Raw genomic sequence first — 22352 nt, 5'->3', positions numbered from 1 at the left:
CACAATAACGTGGAAGTCAGGAAATGCTTGTGTTAATATCAGGAACGGAGTGATCGGGCAGCTCAGAGCCGATCCGGGGAAGTGGACGGAGCCGACCGCTGAGATGGCTCAGGCGAATATCTCGGTGACGGAGAGCCAGTTCAGGTGTCCCATCTGCCTGGACATCTTGAAGGACCCGGTGTCTATCCCCTGTGGACACACCTACTGCATGGCATGCATCAACAGCTACTGGGACCGGGTGGACTCGGGTCAGTTCAGCTGCCCTCAGTGCCGGGACACGTTCAGCCCTCGGCCGGTGCTGCGGAGGAACACTGTGCTCGCCGAGGTTCTCGGCAAACTCAAGCTGAATGAGATTGACACAGCGCCGGAGGTCTACCTGGGGGGAGTCGGGGAAGTTCCCTGCGACTTCTGCACGGCGGAGAGTAAACTGAGGGCGGACAAGTCGTGCCTGGTGTGCCTGGCGTCTTTCTGCAAGCTTCACGTCCTGCCGCACCGTGAGGTCGGTACTTTGCGACGCCACAAGTTGGTGCCAGCGGTAGAATGTGTGGCGGAGAAGCTGTGCGCTCAGCACCGCCTGGGGCTGGAGCCCGAGGGGAGCGGCTCCGAGGCAGGGGCTGCGGTGGAGTGGAGCGGGTACTGCCTGCTGTGCCAGGCCGACCAGGAGGAAGCGCCCAGTGTGGAAGCGCAGAGAGCTAGGAGACAGGTACTGCTGAGAGAAACTCTGAGTATCGTATAATACAGCACAGAGTTAAGACTCTCACATTAAGTCAGGATACCCCGAAAAGTGTGTGTGTGTGTGGGGGGGGGGGGGACCCTCAGTGGGAAAGAGCCACATAAAATTTCTGTTCACTTCTAAAAAGAAAAACATTGTTCATCAAACAAACAGGAAATACTTTCTTCTTCTCTTTTCTTAAAAATAAACTTAGTAGTGTTGAACTGAACTTACAGAATCCCCACAAAATTTACTGCAGATAATAAGCTGCTAAGTACGACTTTAGTATGTAGGAAGAGTCCAAACAAGAGTGAAATCGATTAACTAAATAGATTTAGATTTATAACTATTGCACTGTAAGGACGCCTTACAGCAGCAGTTGGCTGAGGTGATGCCACAGAAGTTAAATCATGCAAAATTATGTCTCAGTACCTGGACAGAGAAGATAAAACACACTCTGTTCTGTGCCAAACACCATCAGAAATAATAGCTGCACTATTTGTCCTGGCTTCAGATTTAATCATTAAGTTAGACCTTTGCTTGCAGACGGTGCTCACAGCTTCTCTTAATGCTTTCCAACTTTGTGGATAGCAACTACAATAAAATCTTCTTCTTCTTTTTTTGCATTTTAAAATAAGCTGCATCAATGCATCCATAATTTAAAGTTAAACCTGAGCATAATGAGCATACATGTCCTTTCATTATGTCTGCAAATAATTTGATTTGTTAGGTTTAGGAAAATCCTAACAGTATAGTTTGTTGGTTCCCAAACCCAACCCAACCGCACTGAAAACAACCATTATTAATATCAGTTTCACCTTTATCATAGCCATCCATATGATGTTTGTGGGTGTACTGTGGAGTATTTTAGTAGCAATTTCCAAAGCTGCAATTTACAGTAACCATCCAGATAATTTTCAATGGTGGTTTGCAAGCCAACTAATAATTAGTTAGTAATTACCTCTCAGTTTAGCACTTATTAATGATGTTGCTTATGAACAGTTATCAGTCTTTTAAAAGATAAGGCACTTGTATAACAGCTGTGTTATATATGAGATATTTTACGAGCTTTCACCACATGGACAGTAATTCCCCCGAATGCAGTAAAAATGCTCATGCCAAATATCTGAATGGATGTCTTATTCTCTAATTGTTTGTCTGTCCGCCTCCATCTGTTTCTCTGTTTGTCTGTCAGCTCCAGCTCCAGGAGTCTCAGAGGATGGTCCAGGGGAGGATACGGACCGGAGAGAGAGAGCTGCAGGAGTTTCAACAAAACTTGGAGTCTCTCAAGGTGACAAAAACACAAACACACCCAGTATGTCCTGATGATTCTGTGGCCTGTGGGTAGTTCTTGGTACTGGGAAATTAACTGGTACTCCAGGAACTTACCTGGAAAATGTTAGCTGTTGTCACCCAATACCTCAGCTTCTCTTACAGAAAGGACAAACTCATAGACACACCTGTGTCACAGATCAGTAGAAAACTGCTCATTGGGTATAGGTAAATGTATGTATCATGGTAATTGGGCTATTAATATCCTTAAAAGATGACTTTTCAAGTAGTAAATGTAATTGTAACAGGACGTCTTTTTAAAGTTAATGACTGGCCGACCAGATGTAACCTAATGTCCATAGATGTCTAGTACTTGTGGTGTATTGCACTAATTAACAGAAACAAACTAATCCATCAGCCTCTAACGCGGGCTTGCTGAAACTTTTGACCACTCTTCTGTGATAAATGTCTTCATTTTAGTGGGCTTCAGCTCTCCTGTTCCCACCTTTGGATGATCTAACATGCCTAGGACCATTACCATTGTTGAAAGTTCCACTATAGTCTCAATTTCAAATTTCAGACATGCCTTCAAGCTTTCTTCAAGCAGTTTGATATGATGCCGATAGTTTTCTAGCTCTCCATCCGTTGACATGGCAATGAACTCCAAAGCATGACATTTCCATCACCATGCTTCACAGCAAGTGTGACTTCCACTGGCACATCAGCTCCTGGGCTGAATTTGCTGGAGCAACCAGTCGAATATAAAATTAATGCTGACATCTGTTTGAAATCTATGCAACTTACACTCACTGGACACTTTATTAAGGACACCTTGCCTGTAACAGGCTGGACCCACTTTTACCTTCAGAACTGCTCTAGTTCTCCATGGCATAGTTTTGAAAAGCTGCTGCTCTGTTGGCTGCACATCCATGATGTGAATCATCCCAAAAATGCTACAGTTTTCATTGGCTCGACTCATTTTTTTCACACCACCGTGTTGCAGAGCGTAGTGTGAGATGGAAACCTGCTCAGTCCTCTTTGTGTTTTTAACACTGTAATATTTCATGAAACTGACCTTGAAATGAGTGTAGAGAGAGAAAGTTGGAAAGCCATTAAGAGTCAATCAATTCAAAGGGAGACAGGAAACCATTGGAAAGATGCTGAAACAGACACTGTGAAATAACTTGGTGCTCTCCTTTACTTCTTTCTGTTCAGACTTTTGTATAAAAATCCACAATTTTTGTTTGTTTGTTTTTACAAAATCCTGTAAACTAATGATTCATATGTTCTATAATGACACTGAGTCTGCTTTAACTGAGAATTATGTGGGTTTTGAAATTACTAATAATAATTTAATGTCTTTTTTTTTCAATTCCAGCTACTTGTTTGACATTCAGTATTTTTAATGTGTCCTGTTTTTAAAGAAACAGGATATATATATATATATATATATATATATATATATATATATATATATATATATATATATATATATATATATATATATATATATATATATATATATATATATATTACAGTGGGGCAAAAAAGTATTTAGTCAGCCACCGATTGTGCAAGTTCCCCCACCTAAAATGATGACAGAGGTCAGTAATTTGCACCAGAGGTACACTTCAACTGTGAGAGACAGAATGTGAAAAAAAAAATCCATGAATCCACATGGTAGGATTTGTAAAGAATTTATTCGTAAATCAGGGTGGAAAATAAGTATTTGGTCAATAACAAAAATACAACTCAATACTTTGTAACATAACCTTTGTTGGCAATAACAGAGGTCAAACGTTTACTATAGGTCTTTACCAGGTTTGCACACACAGTAGCTGGTATTTTGGCCCATTCCTCCATGCAGATCTTCTCGAGAGCAGTGATGTTTTGGGGCTGTCGCCGAGCAACACGGACTTTCAACTCCCGCCACAGATTTTCTATGGGGTTGAGGTCTGGAGACTGGCTAGGCCACTCCAGGACTTTCAAATGCTTCTTACAGAGCACTCCTTTGTTGCCCGGGCGGTGTGTTTTGGATCATTGTCATGTTGGAAGACCCAGCCTCGTTTCATCTTCAAAGTTCTCACTGATGGAAGGAGGTTTTGGCTCAAAATCTCACGATACATGGCCCCATTCATTCTGTCCTTAACACGGATCAGTCGTCCTGTCCCCTTGGCAGAAAAACAGCCCCATAGCATGATGTTTCCACCCCCATGCTTCACAGTAGGTATGGTGTTCTTGGGACGCAACTCAGTATTCTTCTTCCTCCAAACACGACGAGTTGAGTTTATACCAAAAAGTTCTACTTTGGTTTCATCTGACCACATGACATTCTCCCAATCCTCTGCTGTATCATCCATGTGCTCTCTGGCAAACTTCAGACGGGCCTGGACATGCACTGGCTTCAGCAGCGGAACACGTCTGGCACTGCGGGATTTGATTCCCTGCCGTTGTAGTGTGTTACTGATGGTGACCTTTGTTACTTTGGTCCCAGCTCTCTGCAGGTCATTCACCAGGTCCCCCCGTGTGGTTCTGGGATCTTTGCTCACCGTTCTCATGATAATTTTGACCCCACGGGATGAGATCTTGCGTGGAGCCCCAGATCGTGGGAGATTATCAGTGGTCTTGTATGTCTTCCATTTTCTGATGATTGCTCCCACAGTTGATTTTTTCACACCAAGCTGCTTGCCTATTGTAGATTCACTCTTCCCAGTCTGGTGCAGGTCTACAATACTTTTCCTGGTGTCCTTCGAAAGCTCTTTGGTCTTGGCCATGGCGGAGTTTGGAGTCTGACTGTTTGAGGCTGTGGACAGGTGTCTTTTATACAGATGATAAGTTCAAACAGGTGCCATTCATACAGGTAACGAGTGGGGGACAGAAAAGCGTCTTACAGAAGACGTTACAGGTCTGTGAGAGCCAGAGATTTTCCATGTTTGAGGTGTCCAAATACTTATTTTCCAGCCTAATTTACGAATAAATTCTTTACAAATCCTACCATGTGAATTCATGGATTTTTTTTTCACATTCTGTCTCTCACAGTTGAAGTGTACCTCTGGTGCAAATTACTGACCTCTGTCATCATTTTAGGTGGGGGAACTTGCACAATCGGTGGCTGACTAAATACTTTTTTGCCCCACTGTATATATCAGTTGTATATTTTGAGTTCACTGTGACTGACCAACTCTTTTGTTTTAACGTTAAGTTATTTACAGCTGTAAAAAAAAAAAATACATGCATACGCTCGCTTTTAAATTAGTCAAATGTTATTTTAATTGTTTTTGATTTTCTCTCAGGTCATCATGTTGTTATTGTTATTATGCAATGTAGGCAAGACTCACGCAAATTTTTCCCCTGCACACCAACATCCTGCCCTCTGGGGATCGTGTTAGTTCCAAGTACAGTGCCAATTTGTATTCTAGTTTCTCTAACACCCTTTCAGACTTCCAGGAAAGCTATTTCTCCTCCCTCCCCCGAGCATCGTCTCCTTCCATCCACTCTTGGAAAGTCACTCTATCCGCTCACAGTAACCTCAGACAGATACCCTGCCATCTTGGCTTGTTGCTCTGGAGGTTGAAATTGTAATCGTGTGATTCTGGTTAGTTTGCCTGTTATATTAGCAAATTAAAAAATATTTTTAATTTTAATTTTAATTTTTAAAAATAATAATTTAAATGGTAATGGATCTACTTAAACGTGCAGGATGTTAAATGTTTATATTTAGTGTATTTTTACTCATAAAACCTACAAAGAACTAAATGGGAAAATTTTCCGTTCTGTCCCAAAAGGTTGAAATCTGAACTTCCCACATATCCACAATGTAGTTTTGTAATTTAACAAATATAAAGTGTAATATTCTCTTTAAAGTGCTGAATTGGTCAACATTTTTTGCAGTGAATATATTGGGATAACATTTTCACCATATATAAAGAAAAAAAGAGTCCATAAATTGAGTACTGTGTAATAAAGTGATATGACACAGGGAATAAGAATTGAACATGCTAGCTGAAATGTATTTTATACTTGCTAAAAAAGTCTTTGTTGCTAATGACACCTTCAAGATACCTCCGGTACAGAAAAACTGCACTGCTCCGACGTGATTTTGGTCCATTCTTCCACACAAGCTGTCTTCTGATCTTAAACGTCCACCATCATTTCATCTTCAGCATCCTGGTTGATGGCAGCAGATTCTTGTCTCTGTACATTGCTCCATTTATCCTTCCTTCAGTTATATGAAGTCTGCCAGTGTCTTATGTTGAAAAACAGCCCCGCACCATGATGTTCCTACCACCAGGCTTCACTGTTGGTGGTTTATGGGTTGATGTGCAGTGCCACAATGCTCTGCGAGTGTAATATGTGGCTACATACTACAGACTGTGTATAAAAGATGGACCTAACCACAGCTGGGCAATGATGGCAACCTTATGTCCATAACAAACCTGTTGGTTTGTGATTTCCACATTATGAAGCCTCAACATTAGATATAAAAGTTACTATAATGGGTGAACTAAGTAATGCTAGCACACTGCATCCGTAAATCGTGCATATTTCATGCACAGTCACAAATAAATGCTAATTGATGCCAAATAACAGACTAATAAAACACTAATTTTACTCACCATGCCCAAGCACTCAGGGAGACACCAACACTAAAATAGACGAGGTCTATTTTCAAATTACCAAAGGTGACGCCTAACTGATGGCTGCTAGCTTCTTCTGGGCGTGCCATCAGTCAAAGCTACCTCGCCTTAGTACGCCCTAAAAAATTCCAAACAAGTGAGTAACACAAAAATTCACTTACCATACAGTTATAGTAAAGGTGAAATTGATATAGATGTTAAATAAAGTGTTTGCACTAGGCCATAGACCTGTCAGTGTCACTGCTAAAGGTGGATATTTTAACATGGGAGTCTCAGTGGATCCACTCTTGGACGAAGCCTCATTTGTTTTTTTGGCGTAATTTTTCGTCACCAAAGTTTTCTGCTTGTTAATTACCCATATAATTGTGTTCATTGTAAGAAAGTTTGTATGCCTGGATGAAACTACAATAAGCATGTCTTAAACACTGTGAAATAAGAATTTTTCTCACTCCTAATGTAGAGAGTGAGGCCATTCGAAATGACATGGGTTTCTTTTTGAAGTATGTCATGAAGATATGTCTGTTAATATATCATAAGGCTGTTGAGGATGCCATCAAAGAGTTTTCCAGAAGATTGCATTCTCTGCTTTATGCCATCTTTAAATACATGCTCTGTTCTACTCTAATGTGCGTCTTTTAGGTGTCGGCGTCTGCTGTTCTGGAGGATGGTGAGGCTCTGTTTGCTGATATGGCACTATGCCTGGAGAAAACCAAGGCGGAGGTGAGTAGCAGGAGCTAGAAGCATAAGTTCTAATATTGCCAGTATTTGCAACAGTAGCAGCTCTGAGGAGAATAATGTGAAACGTTCACAGTTTTGTAAGGGAATTAAATCTTCTGCTTGTGTGCTGTAGGCCCGAGCGAGGCTGGAAGCGAAAGAGCGCGCAATCGTGGCGAGAGCTGAAAGTGACATAGAGCTGATGGAGAAGGACCTGGAGGAGCTGAGGAGGCGAGACGAGGAGATCAGCCAGCTGCTGCAGTCTGAGGATAATGCTCATTTCTTACAGGTGAGGATGAATGCAGTTTGCTGGTTACAAAGGGAAGGAAGTTTGTTACATTATTATATAAGTTTGTTCATGGAAAGACACTAGGTCGGCTTAAAAGTCATTCTTTAATATCACTTACTTATATACTTACTTAAAGGAGACCTGTTATATGTTTCCTTATTTTCTGCCATATGCTGACATTAAACATGGCTAAACTTGACAATCATGAGGGACACATAAATACATGTGATCTTTGTGAGGCAAAAAGATTTCAGACTGCTCTAAACGTTCAGTTCCCGAAATATTTTCCTTTACTTGTGGTCCTCTATGATGTCACTGAGATCAAACATAGTCATCTAAGGCAGCGGTCCCCAACCCCCGGGCCTCGGACCGGTACCGGTCCGTGAGTCGTTTGGTACCGGGCCGCGAGAGTTGAGGCTCAGGTGTGAAATGTCTGGTTTTCAGGGTTTTTATCGGTTTTCAGCGTTATTTTGTTATCGTTTTTTCATTAACTCAGTTTTCCTGGGTCTTTTCACGTGTGTTATGAATAAATCTTCTTTTTTTCTGTACTGGTACTAGTTTTATTTTGTTGTATTTATCCGCGACACCTTAAAGGCCGGTCCGTGAAAATATTGTCGGGCATAAACCGGTCCGTGGCGCAAAAAAGGTTGGGGACTGCTGATCTAAGGCACACAGCTCTGGTTATGAGCACAGAAGCCCCTCCCATTACCTACCAAACCTTCTGTTTCTGAGTCTCAACCAATCAAAAAGAAGAAAGCTTAAAAAGAAGGTGGCCACACAGGGAAAGGAGCTTAAACAGACAAGACAGAAACGAATTTGGGTAGCTGCACCAAGGCCTAATATAAGATGCATACACTGCTCCCAAAATTAAAAAAAAAAAAAAATCAGATTTCAGTGAAGCAAGCAACTCATGATGGATATTCTTACTGATGTGGATTCAATAATGTGTTAGGAATTAGAAGATGCCACATCATTTAAAGGAAATGAAAAGACACATCAAAAATCAAAATGAACAAATAATGAGGTAGGTTAGTCCATTTTGATAAAATTTAATTGCAGCAACTCAAAGTAGTACTCAGTAGTTTGTTAGGCCCTCACATGCTTGTATGCATGTTTTTGGCAACTCCAATACAGTCCTTGCTTATCACCTGTCCTTCACAGCAAACTGAAACAGACGTTGTAGGTCACTGGACACAATCCCATGTGCATCATGAACGTGCAGGTGCAAGTGTTTGGTTTATTGGTGAAGTTGTAGAACTTTGTAATTCCATGACGGGTGAGAACAAACTGATAAAATATTGAACTAACTTCAGAGTAAAAGAAAGAAAAGACTTCATTCTCACATTTGAGACACTGGGGCTATCAGATGTTCTCAATTGTTTCCAGAAAATCATCAATTATCCAAACGGCTGCTGATTGATTATCTGTTATTGGCTCATCAATTACAACAGAATTGGTTGCTGATGTGCTTTAAAGGACGCCTGCACATTGCCCACTTTTACTCTCGATTGTTCTCACTCAGAAAAATCAAATCGTTAGCAGCTCTTGTATTGGATACTCACCCATTACTGTTAATGCATCCTGGAGGACATAAGAACTCACCTGAGTGGGTACTTAGAAAGATCCAGTCAGTGTGTGAACGAGTTATGAGCAGAAAGAACGGATGAAAGGAGAGAATGAGTCAGCAGTGGCTAGTGGAAAAAGACGGCAACTGCCTAAGTGTTATTTTCAAATTTAATTGTACGAGGAATTGAGGGTGGAGGGTGGGGGGGAAGGCGGGCCAAATCTGCAGCGCCTGGAGTATAGTTTCCACTCTTTTCTCATCGGCTCAGGCCACCCAGCTGCTCTGCATGCCTTTCGCCACTGGTCGGCACTCCGGCACCCTCAGCCTGCCCACGGAGGCCTTCAGTGGTGCCAGGAGAGCACTGGGCCACCTCCGTAGCCACATAGAGGAGGTCTGCAGGGAGGAGGTCTACAAGATCACCCCCGCAGGTAGGTAGCACCACCTGGACTCAGGATGAGCTTCAAAGATGCTAACACCGACTCACAGTTAGGGATGGGAATTGATAAGAATTTAGCAATTCATTATCAATATGACTTATCAATTCTCAATGGCTCTCAATGAGAATATCACATTACCATTATATTCATGGGAATTAATAGCATGCCGAGTGGTCAAATGTTTGTGCATGTTGGAGGTATTTCTCCTCTTTGTTGTGATCAGTGTTGGCGTCATTACTCAAAAAAGTAAATAAAAAAAGTTATTGCAGATATTACACAGAGCAATTTTCTAAAAAGTAACAACGCACGTTACTTAATTACACCCAGGAGAAAGACATTTGTTATACTACTCATTACGTTCCTTTCATGTTACTTTGTAAAATGACCTGAAACACTGTCAACAATATAAACCTACAGCCCCACACACCAACACAGATCCCTGTCCTGATGAGCACACACGTGACTCTTAGTATTTTGGTGTCAACACAGAGCTGACAGCACAAATCAAAGATGAAAACCAACACAAAGAGACTTTAGAGCGGTCGACACAGGAGTTCTACTTTAGAAATGTGGACAGGTAGAAACAGGGGCTGCAGCCTGACTGCTCATCAGTTTGTTACCTGTTGAAGTTCACCAGCGGCTGACTTCACAGCAAATGATGGCTCATTTTAGCACAGTGCTGGACTTGGTCAGCATTTACTCAGCTTTAACGTCAATCTGGGCTCTTGGTTAGCTTAGCGTTGGCATTCTGTCTTTGCAGGCGCTTGCTAAGAGCCAAAGTTGTAATGTAATGTCCATATCCACGCCAAAGACACACGAACTGAAATCAGCTGGTCGTAGCAAGAGTGCAAGAGGAATCGATAGGCAGGAAGATTCCAAGGAACTGGCCTACTGGGAACCGGTTTTTGTAGAGAACCGGTTCTCGATTCCCATCCCTTCCCATGGTCTATATTCGGATCATATCACAAGTCCATTTATGGATTCATATACATATATGAGCTGTATGTGCACTGTATTATTATTATTATTTTTGTTATTATTTCTCTTCCAGTTAATGATAACTACAAATCTGGTGGAGAGCATGTAAAAAGTAAGCACAACAAACACGACACACACAAACATGCACAGTCAAAGCTCAGGGTGACCCGTTTTTACCAGGTTTTCCATGACCTTTAACACCGAGTGGAATTGTTAATCATTGATGCTGAAGAGGACCAGGATGAGCTCCTCTCTATTCTAATCTGTTCATTTTGGTGTCATTTGAAGCAGCACCATCCACATTATATTAGGGGGTTAGCACAAAGATAGTGGAGCTAATTAAGACATGATGTGATTAAGGGATTGTAGTGTGGATCCATCAGTGTGAGCACTTTCTGCAGTAGTCTCCATATTATAGAAAATATTTCATTGCTGTAAAAAGTGTGAAACAGTTTTCTTGCAGCAAAACCATTACATTAAAATTCAGTGTGTTAAATACGTTGCAGCTGTTTATGGACAAACTTCGGACATTTTATCGTCCCATCCTTTCACTTTTTTATAAGCATGTTAGCACGCTGAGATAGTGGACACTGCATGTTACCATGTTGCTGATAGCATTTTTCTCAAAGCACTGCTGTAACTGCAGCCTCAAAAAGTTGCCGGCATAACTGCAGATTTGTTATTAATTCATTTTTTATATTTTTTTCCTAAGAGCTTTTTTAACCTCCTAAGACCCAAACTCTTCCATGGCAGCATTTTTAATTTCTCTTTGCTATTTGGGCTGATTAGGACCTGATGAATGTAAAAACAAAGAATTACGTGATTTTTTTTTTTTTTTTTTTTTTTACCTTATTTTTGTTTCTGAGAAAAATGAGATTCACATATGAGGACATTCACATTAAATTTCGATAGAACAGTGGCAGTGTAACGTCCTTATCAGTGGATATCAGGCCCTTCTGGAGCAAAATTTGGTATTTTGGTCTAGACAACCCAAAATGGGTAGTCAACATATGTGGACGCCAGGTCCTAGGAGGTTAAATTGTTTTTTTGTGGGGGTTTTACAGGGAGTGCAGAATAATTTGGCAAATGAGTATTTTGTCCACATAGAATAGAATAGAATAGCCTTTATTGTCATTGTACAGAGTACAACAAAATTGGAGTGCCACTCCCTTGGTGCAAGTTTCAATAATAAATATAAATGTAAAATATAAAAAGTACAAAAAAAACAATCATCCTCTTCATGCATGTTGTCTTACTCCAAGCTGTATAGGCTCGAAAGCCTACTACCAATTAAGCATATTAGGTGATGTGCATCTCTGTAATGAGAAGGGGTGTGGTCTAATGACATCAACACCCTATATCAGGTGTGCATAATTATTAGGCAACGTCCTTTCCTTTGTCTGTGAAGGTTCTCAGTCATCCAGGTCATCGTAGTCAAAGGAGCTTGACAATGGGGATGACAATGTTGTTGCGTCTGTCCTTCTTAGGACAGCGAGGGAGGATAAGAAGGACAGATGCAACAACATTGTCATCCCCTATGTAGCCGGTGTATCAGAGAAACTCAGGAGAGTTTTCTCCAAGCATGACATCCCAGTGTATTTCAGACCCAGCAACACGCTCAGACAGAAACTGGTTCACCCGAAAGACAAAACGCCAAAACACAGACTTAACAATGTGGTGTATGCTGTACAGTGCAGCGAGGAATGCTCAGACCTCTACATTGGAGAGACCAAACAGCCACTTCACAAGCGCATGGCACAACACAGAAGAGCCACCTCCACAGGACAAGACTCAGCAGTCCATCTGCATCTTAAGGATAAAGGACACTCTTTCGAGGATGCCAATGTTCACATTTTGGACAGAGAGGACAGATGGTTCGAAAGAGGAGTGAAAGAAGCCATCTATGTCCACTGTGAGCGACCATCTTTGAACAGAGGCGGGGGTTTACGACACCAACTCTCTGCCATCTATAATCCAGTTTTGAGATCCCTTCCCAGACGCCTTAACGCCCACTCACATCCTGGGCCATCTGACCTCAGGAATTCACATGATAAGGTGGGGCCAGGTTTCACAATGAACACACCCGAAACTCTGGCTGATTGGGACCCACGCCCAGTTTCACACCTTGGCTCAGGCGATTAGAGGATCATCAGGGGGTCCTTTTGTCCCTCTGTGGGGGGTCACTCCCACTGGGTTTATATCTGGGACTCTCCACCATTTGACCTTAGAACTGAAGAAGCTTCTCGGATGAGAGGTGAAACGTCTTCAAGCAACTTAAAGAAGTCCAGACGCTTTTCTTTCCAAGCTCCTTTGTCCTTTCCTTTGGCAAAATGGGTCAAAAGAAGGACTTGACAGGCTCAGAAAAGTCAAAAATAGTGAGATATCTTGCAGAGGGATGCAGCAGTCTGAAAATTGCAAAGCTTCTGAAGCGTGATCATCGAACAATCAAGCGTTTCATTCAAAATAGTCAACAGGGTCGCAAGAAGCGTGTGGAAAAACCAAGGCGCAAAATAACTGCCCATGAACTGAGAAAAGTCAAGCGTGCAGCTGCCAAGATGCCACTTGCCACCAGTTTGGCCATATTTCAGAGCTGCAACATCACTGGAGTGCCCAAAAGCACAAGGTGTGCAATACTCAGAGACATGGCCAAGGTAAGAAAGGCTGAAAGACGACCACCACTGAACAAGACACACAAGCTGAAACGTCAAGACTGGGCCAAGAAATATCTCAAGACTGGTTTTTCTAAGGTTTTATGGACTGATGAAATGAGAGTGAGTCTTGATGGGTCAGATGGATGGGCCCGTGACTGGATTGGTAAAGGGCAGAGAGCTCCAGTCCGACTCAGATGCCAGCAAGGTGGAGGTGGAGTACTGGCTTGGGCTGGTATCATCAAAGATGAGCTTGTGGGGCCTTTTCGGGTTGAGGATGGAGTCAAGCTCAACTCCCAGTCCTACTGCCAGTTTCTGGAAGACACCTTCTTCAAGCAGTGGTGCAGGAAGAAGTCTGCATCCTTCAAGAAAAACATGATTTTCATGCAGGACAATGCTCCATCACACGCGTCCAAGTACTCCACAGCGTGGCTGGCAAGAAAGGGTATAAAAGAAGTAAAACTAATGACATGGCCACCTTGTTCACCTGATCTGAACCCCATTGAGAACCTGTGGTCCATCATCAAATGTGAGATTTACAAGGAGGGAAAACAGTACACCTCTCTGAACAGTGTCTGGGAGGCTGTGGTTGCTGCTGCACGCAATGTTGATGGTGAACAGATCAAAACACTGACAGAATCCATGGATGGCAGGCTTTTGAGTGTCCTTGCAAAGAAAGGTGGCTATATTGGTCGCTGATTTGTTTTTGTTTTGTTTTTGAATGTCAGAAATGTATATTTGTGAATGTGGAGATGTTATATTGGTTTCACTGGTAAAAATAAATAATTGAAATGGGTATATATTTGTTTTTTGTTAAGTTGCCTAATTATTATGCACAGTAATAGTCACCTGCACACACAGATATCCCCCTAAAATAGCTAAAACTAAAAACTACTTCCAAAAACATTCAGCTTTGATATTAATGAATTTTTTGGGTTCATTGAGAACATGGTTGTTGTTCAATAATAAAATTATTCCTCAAAAATACAACTTGCCTAATAATTCTGCACTCCCTGTATGTGCTCAGAGGGGATGTTTCTTTCTTTCTTTCTTTCTTTCTTTCTTTCTTTCTTTCTTTCTTTCTTTCTTTCTTTCTTTCTTTCTTTCTTTCTTTCTTTCTTTCTTTCTTTCTTTCTTTCTTTTAATGGAAACTCTCCAAATTTGTGAATTTGACTGAGTGGCATGTTGTTTGTTGTGACATTATTTCAAACCAAATATCATTCATACCATTCATATCTGTTGTATTGGGGAGGTGGTCGAATTCACAGTGCGGTGAACTCCAAACCTCAGCAAGTGCAACTGTCTACAGGGCAACATGCAACCAGGGGTAAGTGGCAAAAAGATAATGTAATATAATGTAATGTAGTAATACTTACTTCGTGTACAAAAACAGTCTCTCACATTTTTCTGGAGGAATTTTGGCTCACTCTTCTTTACAATGTTGCTTCAGTTCATTACACAGCATTTCAGTCAGGTCGACTTGGCCATCAAAACATCCTGATTCTTTTATTTTGAAGCTGCTGAACATCACTTCAGTTTACTTTGGTATAAAGTGGAGACTGCGAGGTGCTCGGGTCCAGTGGCTGCAAAATGAGCCCAAATCATCACACCTCCACCCCCATGCCTGGCAGTTAGTGTGGGGTGTTTGTACTCATATGCTCTGACTTTTTCCTCCAAATGTGGTGCTGTGCATTTTGGCCAAACTGTGTGGTCTCATCTATCCACAAGTCTTGTAGTTTGTTCAAATGCAGCTTTACTGTGCTGCCATGTTTTTCAGAGAAAAGAGGTTTTCTCTCAAAAACCTTTTCAAATAAAAAGTCTTGTTCAGTACTTTTTCTAATTGTGCTGTCATAAACTTTTAACATGCTAACTATGCCTTTAAAATCTGCTCACATTTGCTGATGATCAGCAAATCAAGTGATTTGATTAGCAGCGCCTGGCTGCTACTCACCATCCCTATAGAAACAATAAGCATGCACTTAGTTTTTCACCAGGCTGCATAGTGTCATATGAAATGTTTCTTTTCACATGACTATAATTTAATATAATAAATATGATATATCCAAATGACATGAGATCCTGCCTCTCCCGGATCCTGGTTCTGTTGGACGTCTCTTTCTGTTAAAAGTGAGTTTTTCTTTCCCATTGTTGCCAAGCGTTTCCTCATAGGGGATCGCCTTAATTGGGGGGTTCTCTCTGTAATACTGTGGGGAGGAGACTGTTGCTGTGAATTGGTGCTATATGAATAATACTGAACTGAAATTCACTGCTTTGGTGTGCGCTCCCCAGTTTGGGAGATTTCTGTTGCCTCCTCTTGAATATCAAGGGACTTGTCTTGTTTTACTCAGTGCATCAGAGAAATACAATTATAGCCCAGGTACCTGTGAACTGAGGTGTGATAAGAGGCTTACTCTCATGACAACAACAGTAAGTTACCGACAAGTAACCAGATCATGATTCAAGAAAAGCGACATTACAAGTCTTATCTCCAGTGTCACTGCATTACAGAGAAGGTCTGCATGAGATTCATAACAAAAGAAAATGTATCACAGTGGGGATTTTAATGACTTACCATTCCACCACCATGCTACGAGGTGGCATGGTGATAGGTTGGATTGCGCTGTTTGAACCCTGCTTGAAGGGTACAATAAGTGCTGTGTGAATGTGTTGTGCTTTTGGAATCAATAAAACTAGAAAGGTACTTTTAAAGGGGCTTTTAAAGTGCACAACATTACATAAGTTTAAATAAGTACAAGGTAGTGTATAGAGTTTAGCAGTGCAGACCGTCCTGCAACGCTTAATTCGATTTTCATTAAATTCTTAGATTGTACCGCCTTACAGAACCTCTAACATGGTTACAGTCTGATTCTGTTTGTTCAGAAATCAAAAATGCGAGTCCCAGAGTCAACCTAATCATGGTGTGTTCATTATTAACACGTTACAAATTTAATAAATGCCAGTAAAGGTTAAGTTATGTGTTCAATAACTACCTTCCAACCAAGCCACCCACTCTTGGTACTGCTGAACCTTGGACAGCGACGGTCAGCCATCATGATAAAGGGCCAACAGCATGAAAACGCTGCCTCTAAGTTACTAAACTGCATGTAAACATGTTTCCTATTTCTGTTTAAGCTGGTTTAAAATACAAAGAAATGTTTCCATTTGTTAACTTGAAAACTTTTGTGGTGTTCCCAACGTGCTATTCAAAATTCATTCAACATTTTGCTCATCATCCCTCTACAGCTTAAGCAAAAGAAGATAAAAAATGTTTTATTGATACAGTTTTGTTCAGCAGGCACTTTTCTGTTTTTTTGTCTCGTTCAAGCAGCACCAGTGTCGTTCCCGCTGTCGTCTCTGTCTCTGCAGGCGCCTGATCAGAGGATGAGGGCAGCTTTCCTCAGGTGTAAGTATATCATCTTTTTTCCCTTAAGTGTGACTCAGAAGCATGCTTTTTTCCTTTTTTAGTGCCTTTTTTAGTCCCTGGTACAACCATTGAGAGCAAGCACCCTAATTGTCATTACCCATCTTTCTCTGCTTTGTCACCTCTTTTCCCTCAGTCTTTGCTTGTTCTGCGTCCTCCTACTTGACCAGATAATAAGAATCCTGCTGGGAAATCTGAAACCTCAGTCTAGATGCTCATTAATGATGGATGGACATCATACTGTATTTATGACTTCCTGGTCTATCATTAAGATCAGCACCATGTTCCAACACGACTGAGCCTGCTGACACAATGACAGCATTACCAGCACCTTGTCAGGGTTTAATAATTCATTTGGTCAGTGTCTGTGTGTCGTTTGTGTCCACTGTGCCAAAAAGTCAACTGAAATACTGCAAGGCTTAAACGTCAGTGGGAAAACCTCTACAACCTGACAGAGTAGACAACAGCTGGTTCAGTTCTCTGCTAAATTAGGAGGATAATAGCAAGTTTTCTCCTGATGCCAACTTTATTCTGACTTTATAAGAGGAGGAAAATCAAATGGAGAGTGGGGAGAATTAGAATGCAGCTGGTTGGTATGGCATCATGACCATCTTGGAGTTTTGAAAACACATTTGATCAGCAAGCAATGGATCTTACAGTGAAACTGTTCTCATTGGCTAGGGACTTGTCAATCACAGGTTGTTAGCTAATGAAAATATCTCCCTTTCTAATAAACAGAATGCCCAAAATTTTTAAGATGAAACTGAAATGAATTGCTCATCAGGAAGTTGTTTACAAAGGTCAGACCTGAGACACCTTTACTTCCAGACTTCTATAGAACGTTTAAATTGTCTTCACGTTTCAGAATTTAAAGTTTTATGCATCAGTTACCCTCAAACACCCACTCCTCTGCTTAACAGAAAAGTGTTCTGTAGTGTTATGGCCACCTGACGAGTTGTAACATTTCAGTCATAAATCCTTAGTGATTTATGACTAAGGATTTAGTCATAAATCTTGGATTGCAAATGACATTGCTAAATGTCATTTGCAATCCAACTGTTTCATTCAGAGCCTTTTTAGTGTTTAACTGTTAGTTTTTTTTTCTTTCTGTTTCCTTGCTCTAGTTTCGTGCCATCTGACCTTTGACCCCGAGACAGCTCATCCTACCTTGGTTCTCCTGGAGGGGCCCCAGGGTGCTCATTGTGGCGAGGAGCCACAGCCCTACCAGCCTCATCCACAGCGCTTTGACTCAGTGGCGCAAGTCCTGTGCAGGGAGGGCCAGTTTGGTGGTGCCAGCTACTGGGAGGTTGAGTGGAGAGGAGGTGGGTGGATTGACATAGGCGTCACCTACCGTGGGATCGGGCGCAAAGGTGGCGGGAAGCCCTGCCTGCTTGGGCGCAACGAGCACTCTTGGCGGCTGAGGTGTAGTCATGCTGGATATGCTGCATGGCACGATAACCGCAAGACCACGGTCGCTGCACCGCCCTCCCCCAGGATCGGCGTGTTTCTGGAGCGCCAGAAAGGAGCTTTGTCCTTTTACAGCATCTCGGACTCCATGGTGCTCCTGCACACTTTCCATTATTCGTTCTCTCAGCCGCTATACCCCGCCTTCCGTTTGGATCTGGACTCAACTCTTGTCATCTGCCCTCATGAGGGAAGCTAACTATGCCCCCATGTTTTTCCAGGACGTCTCATTTATCTTCTGGAGGAAAGGGCTGTTCGCTCTGCCAATCGATATGAGTGAGTGGTGAGGAAATGGCACTTTTCTGTGTAATTCTCTTTGACTGTAATATTCTCTTTGATAACTGCCGGGTTGAGTGGCAGAATTGCATAATTTTTTTAACAGCATGCATGTTTTTTACAGTGTACTTTATTACATAAAAGCCCATGTGTCATCATTTAAACCAGATACACACAGGTTAATAAATATACACATATACATATATATAAACTGATGCTTTCAGCAAATTGAAAATATACCCTCAAGTTGGATTTTATGCTAGCTTTAAAAGACTGCAAAAGTTGTGTAGTGCTGAAAATCACTTGGTTCCCACAGCTAATTAACTAACTGGTAACAGGCCATAGACCAGGGGTTCATCACATTGTGAAAGACTGTTTGAGCAAATATTTAAACAAGAAAACAGTTTCTCAGAAATGGGAAAGAATTTCTGGTCCATAATAAGCCATTATCATGGGTGATTTCCACATCTGTGAAAGCACCATTATTGTTGGCTGATACATGCAAGTTTGGGGGCAACACATGCTTTCAAAGCCAGTATTTTCAGGGAGGTCTGTGCTTATTTAAAGGTACAGTAAGTGGGTTTTTAATGTTATTTATTAGAAAAATAGTGTACTCAAAAATATACATAGATCAGTCAGTAATTATGCCACCCAACAAATTGATGCATTCTTATAAACTTTAAATGAATCCATTAAAAATACATAGGAGGATGCGTGGGTTTGTGGAAGGCACCATGTTGCCCACCATCTACAGTACAGTAGCTGAGTTGGACATCACCGTTCCACCTAATTGTGTTTCATGTACATGACTATAGACCGGCCAAATACATAATACACCTTACAACTTTGTATTTTACAGTTCCTTCAAACTATATCTGACTATTTAACATTTGAACATGTACATTTTTATCATTTTGTCTTTTTCTTTACCTCTCCTCACTCATTTCTAGCTTATCCTGTTCCTTCTTACCTTAACCTCATCTCCTGAACTGAAGTTAGGGTTCTAAATTAGAACTTCTAATGTGCATAATCATGCTAATTTACGATATTGTCACAATTACTTATTGTTACCAACAAGCCAGCTAAACAACAACTGCCATTTACAAGTTAACATTAGGCCAGCTAATGTTAGGAAAGTGTTTGTCACTTTCCCTGTGATAAACACTTTGTTTCAGAGTATCCCATTGTATCAGAGTTTACTTGCTAGGTGTCAAAGTCCAACATAATGCCAGCTAACAGCAGCTAACAACGGTAAAAACAGCGGTGCTTATCAGCAGCTCACTGAGGTTCGCTTCACTGACTTATCGGCTCGAATCGTAGTCCTTTCACTAAATTTTACAGCATCTACCAGAGCAAACAGCATATTGATAGCTAAATGTCGAACGGCTGTGGTCAGAGGTGATTCGTGTGTCAAAAAAAGTACTGCAAAACTGCAAAACACATATTCATTGTTTAATTCCCGATTTATTGCTAAGTGAAAAGTGTTTGTCCACCAGCAGGCACCGTAGCTGGAATTATTACACTTGAATTGAGATGATAAGTAATCAGAGCTCAGTTGACTGCAATTTACTGACATCTGGTGGTGAGATTTTACACACTCTACCTTTAAATAAGACACTGCCAGACCACATGAGCACTGTTGAACATGAGAGAATATTTGATTATAGAGCAACAGGTCTGGAAAACCGTGATAAATATTCCTCAGTCTTGACTTTGTGTTGCTGGCATCAAATTTAAAAGGACTATTTTTTTTTACATTTTCTTTTTACTTTTAATTACAAAAATTTATTAGTTTTAACAGGAATGTTTACTTTTTTAAAATTTAATTTAAATATGGGGTTAAAATAACTTTTACAGTGTGCTGACCTTGTTGTAATATCAGGTGGTATTTGTGTTCCAGTAAGACATGGATGAGTTACTATGAGTTAACATACAATTATAAATATGCTCATATTTTGTAATCTTTTTGAACATTTTTTGTGTTTTTGCCTCTGTGACAGATGTTTACTGGGAAAAAGCCATATTCACAGATTTACTGAGCAATGGAGTATAAAAAGAAGAACCATACACTTCAGCGTGTTTGTAGAAATCATTTGACTGGAAACATGTGCGACAGTGTTTCCCACAGATTCTAAATCAGCAACAGAGAAATATTCATTGGTTTCTCCTCCCTTTGTGTTTGATGTTATTTTCATAGGGTTGTACATTTATAGGAGTCAAAGGTTATTTTTTTCCATTATCAGTTATACTAATGTGACATGGGAAACCTCTGGGCATTTTTTCATTTAAACCTGCAGAAGTGACCTCAGCTTCAGATAAATTAAACATTGTTTTGCATTAATCTTAAATTAAATGAAGGAATAGTTTAATATGTTAAAAAAATGCTTACAGAATTCTGTTGGGAAAAGTTGTAGCACAATAAATATGGACGTACAATTTCTTAAGGTACTCAACGGGCAGGTTGTCCCACTTCTTGTTTGTTTAGCCTGAGTTCTGTCTTATCATCCTTGAATGATTCTGTTATGTTGACATTAAGACTCTGTGGAAACCATACTGGCTGTTTATCTTGCTGCTGGAGACAGCTCTTTATGACTTTTGTCAAATATTTAGGGTCAGTGATGTGCTCCAGAGGAAAACTGGGACTAATCATGAGCCTTTCCTTGTGGTACAGTGCGATGGAAAACAATCAAAAGATCCAAGTGCCTCAAACATTTGCACAGAACAACACTTGCTATCATTGCAGCACTTTGATTGCTTCTAAGTCTATGATTATAACTTTTATCTAAGCAACTCAGATTCTATCAAATCACATACATGCCGATCTCATTCATTTTTATTGATGTAGCGCCAAATCACAACAACATTCGGCTCAAGGTACTTTGTACTGTAAGTTAACACCCCACGTTAATACAGAGAAAACCCAACAATCAAATGGTGACAGTGAGAAGGAAAAACTCCCTTTTAACAGGAAGAAATATCCATCATGCAAACCCTTGAGTTGGTTCGGGGTGAGGGGAGGATGACGGAACAAAAAGAAAAAACTGTGGAAGAGAGCCATTCCGTGAAAAAAAATACTTTGTGATTTTAAAACTGTGGGGTGACATAAAGAAGATCATGTCTTCCATCTGAATGGACACCATACTATAGCCACTGCCTTTCTTGACTTGGCAGGGGTGGGGGAACTCCAGGCTTCAATGGGTGGTGTCCTGTAGGTTTTAGATGTGTTCTTGATCCAACAGCTGATTTAAATGGCTAAATTATGTCCTCAACATGTCTTGAAGTTCTCCAGAGGCCTGTTAATGATAATCATTTGATTCAGGTTTGTGGACCCAGGGTGAGATCTAAAACCTACAGGACACTGGCCCTTGAGGCCTGGAGTTCCCCACCCCTGACTTAGAGGGTTGTTTTCTTTTTAAAAGGCACTTTTGCAGAGGATTATGATCACCTGACCAGACACTGTGTAGGGCCTTCAAACCAAACTATGGAAGAACCTCAGAATGCAACACAACCTCACATGTACAGATAAATAAATGTGTATATATATCATTCACAGAGCTATTAGAAAATATTTACATTTTTTTTAACATGGAGTGCACTATTCCACAAGCTGTAGGCCTGTATCATGAAGTCTGTAAAATGAGCATCCTTATGTATGTCTACCCGCTGTGCTTCTGTTACTGTTATTGTTTATGTTACTTATATTATATATGTTGTCTTACCAAATGAGTTTATTCCTTTCACTCAGCTCACAAAAAAACTGATCGATCAGGGTCTAAACATGCAGTGAGTTTTTCTTAATAGTGAAAGGATTGATATTACTTGTTAAAATGATTTATTTCAGATGTTTCTTGTATTTTTTTCCCTTGTTGATGTGCAATAAACTCTATATTTTATGATTTTCTTCCCTAATAAAATGGCTTGACCTTTACTTGAAACCAAA

At 40.8% G+C, this 22352-nt stretch overlaps 1 protein-coding gene across 2 annotated transcripts; it reads left to right on the top strand.

Annotated features, from left to right (window-relative positions):
• The first annotated feature begins 30 nt into the window (after window positions 1–30).
• On the top strand, window positions 31–22352 carry LOC101484957 (E3 ubiquitin/ISG15 ligase TRIM25). Of its 2 annotated transcripts, none has more exons than XM_004571282.6 (9): window positions 31–703; window positions 1908–2003; window positions 7261–7341; window positions 7472–7624; window positions 9457–9616; window positions 10677–10715; window positions 14504–14578; window positions 16580–16654; window positions 17797–22352. In XM_004571282.6, the coding sequence occupies exons 1-9, from the start codon at window positions 104–106 to the stop codon at window positions 18333–18335; spliced, it is 1818 nt and encodes a 605-aa protein (XP_004571339.1). In that variant the 5' UTR covers window positions 31–103; the 3' UTR covers window positions 18336–22352. The 2 variants fall into 2 exon arrangements, with proteins under 2 accessions (XP_004571339.1, XP_004571338.1); XM_004571281.6 differs by having other exon boundaries at window positions 16577–16654.

Source organism: Maylandia zebra, linkage group LG6 (assembly GCF_041146795.1).
Source record: "Maylandia zebra isolate NMK-2024a linkage group LG6, Mzebra_GT3a, whole genome shotgun sequence".
Taxonomy (NCBI): Eukaryota; Metazoa; Chordata; class Actinopteri; order Cichliformes; family Cichlidae; genus Maylandia; species Maylandia zebra.
The sequence above is the reverse complement of the archived record's forward strand: the minus strand, read 5'-3'. Positions and strand labels throughout refer to the sequence as shown.

Bases quoted from the DNA above. Each gene is read 5' to 3' on its own strand.
- LOC101484957 (XM_004571281.6), top strand. From the start codon at position 104: ATGGCTCAGGCGAATATCTCGGTGACGGAGAGCCAGTTCAGGTGTCCC. The intron at 7,342-7,471 runs GTGAGTAGCAGG...TGTGTGCTGTAG, and splicing joins TGGAGAAAACCAAGGCGGAG to GCCCGAGCGAGGCTGGAAGC. The intron at 10,716-14,503 runs GTAAGCACAACA...TGTATTGGGGAG, and splicing joins TGGTGGAGAGCATGTAAAAA to GTGGTCGAATTCACAGTGCG.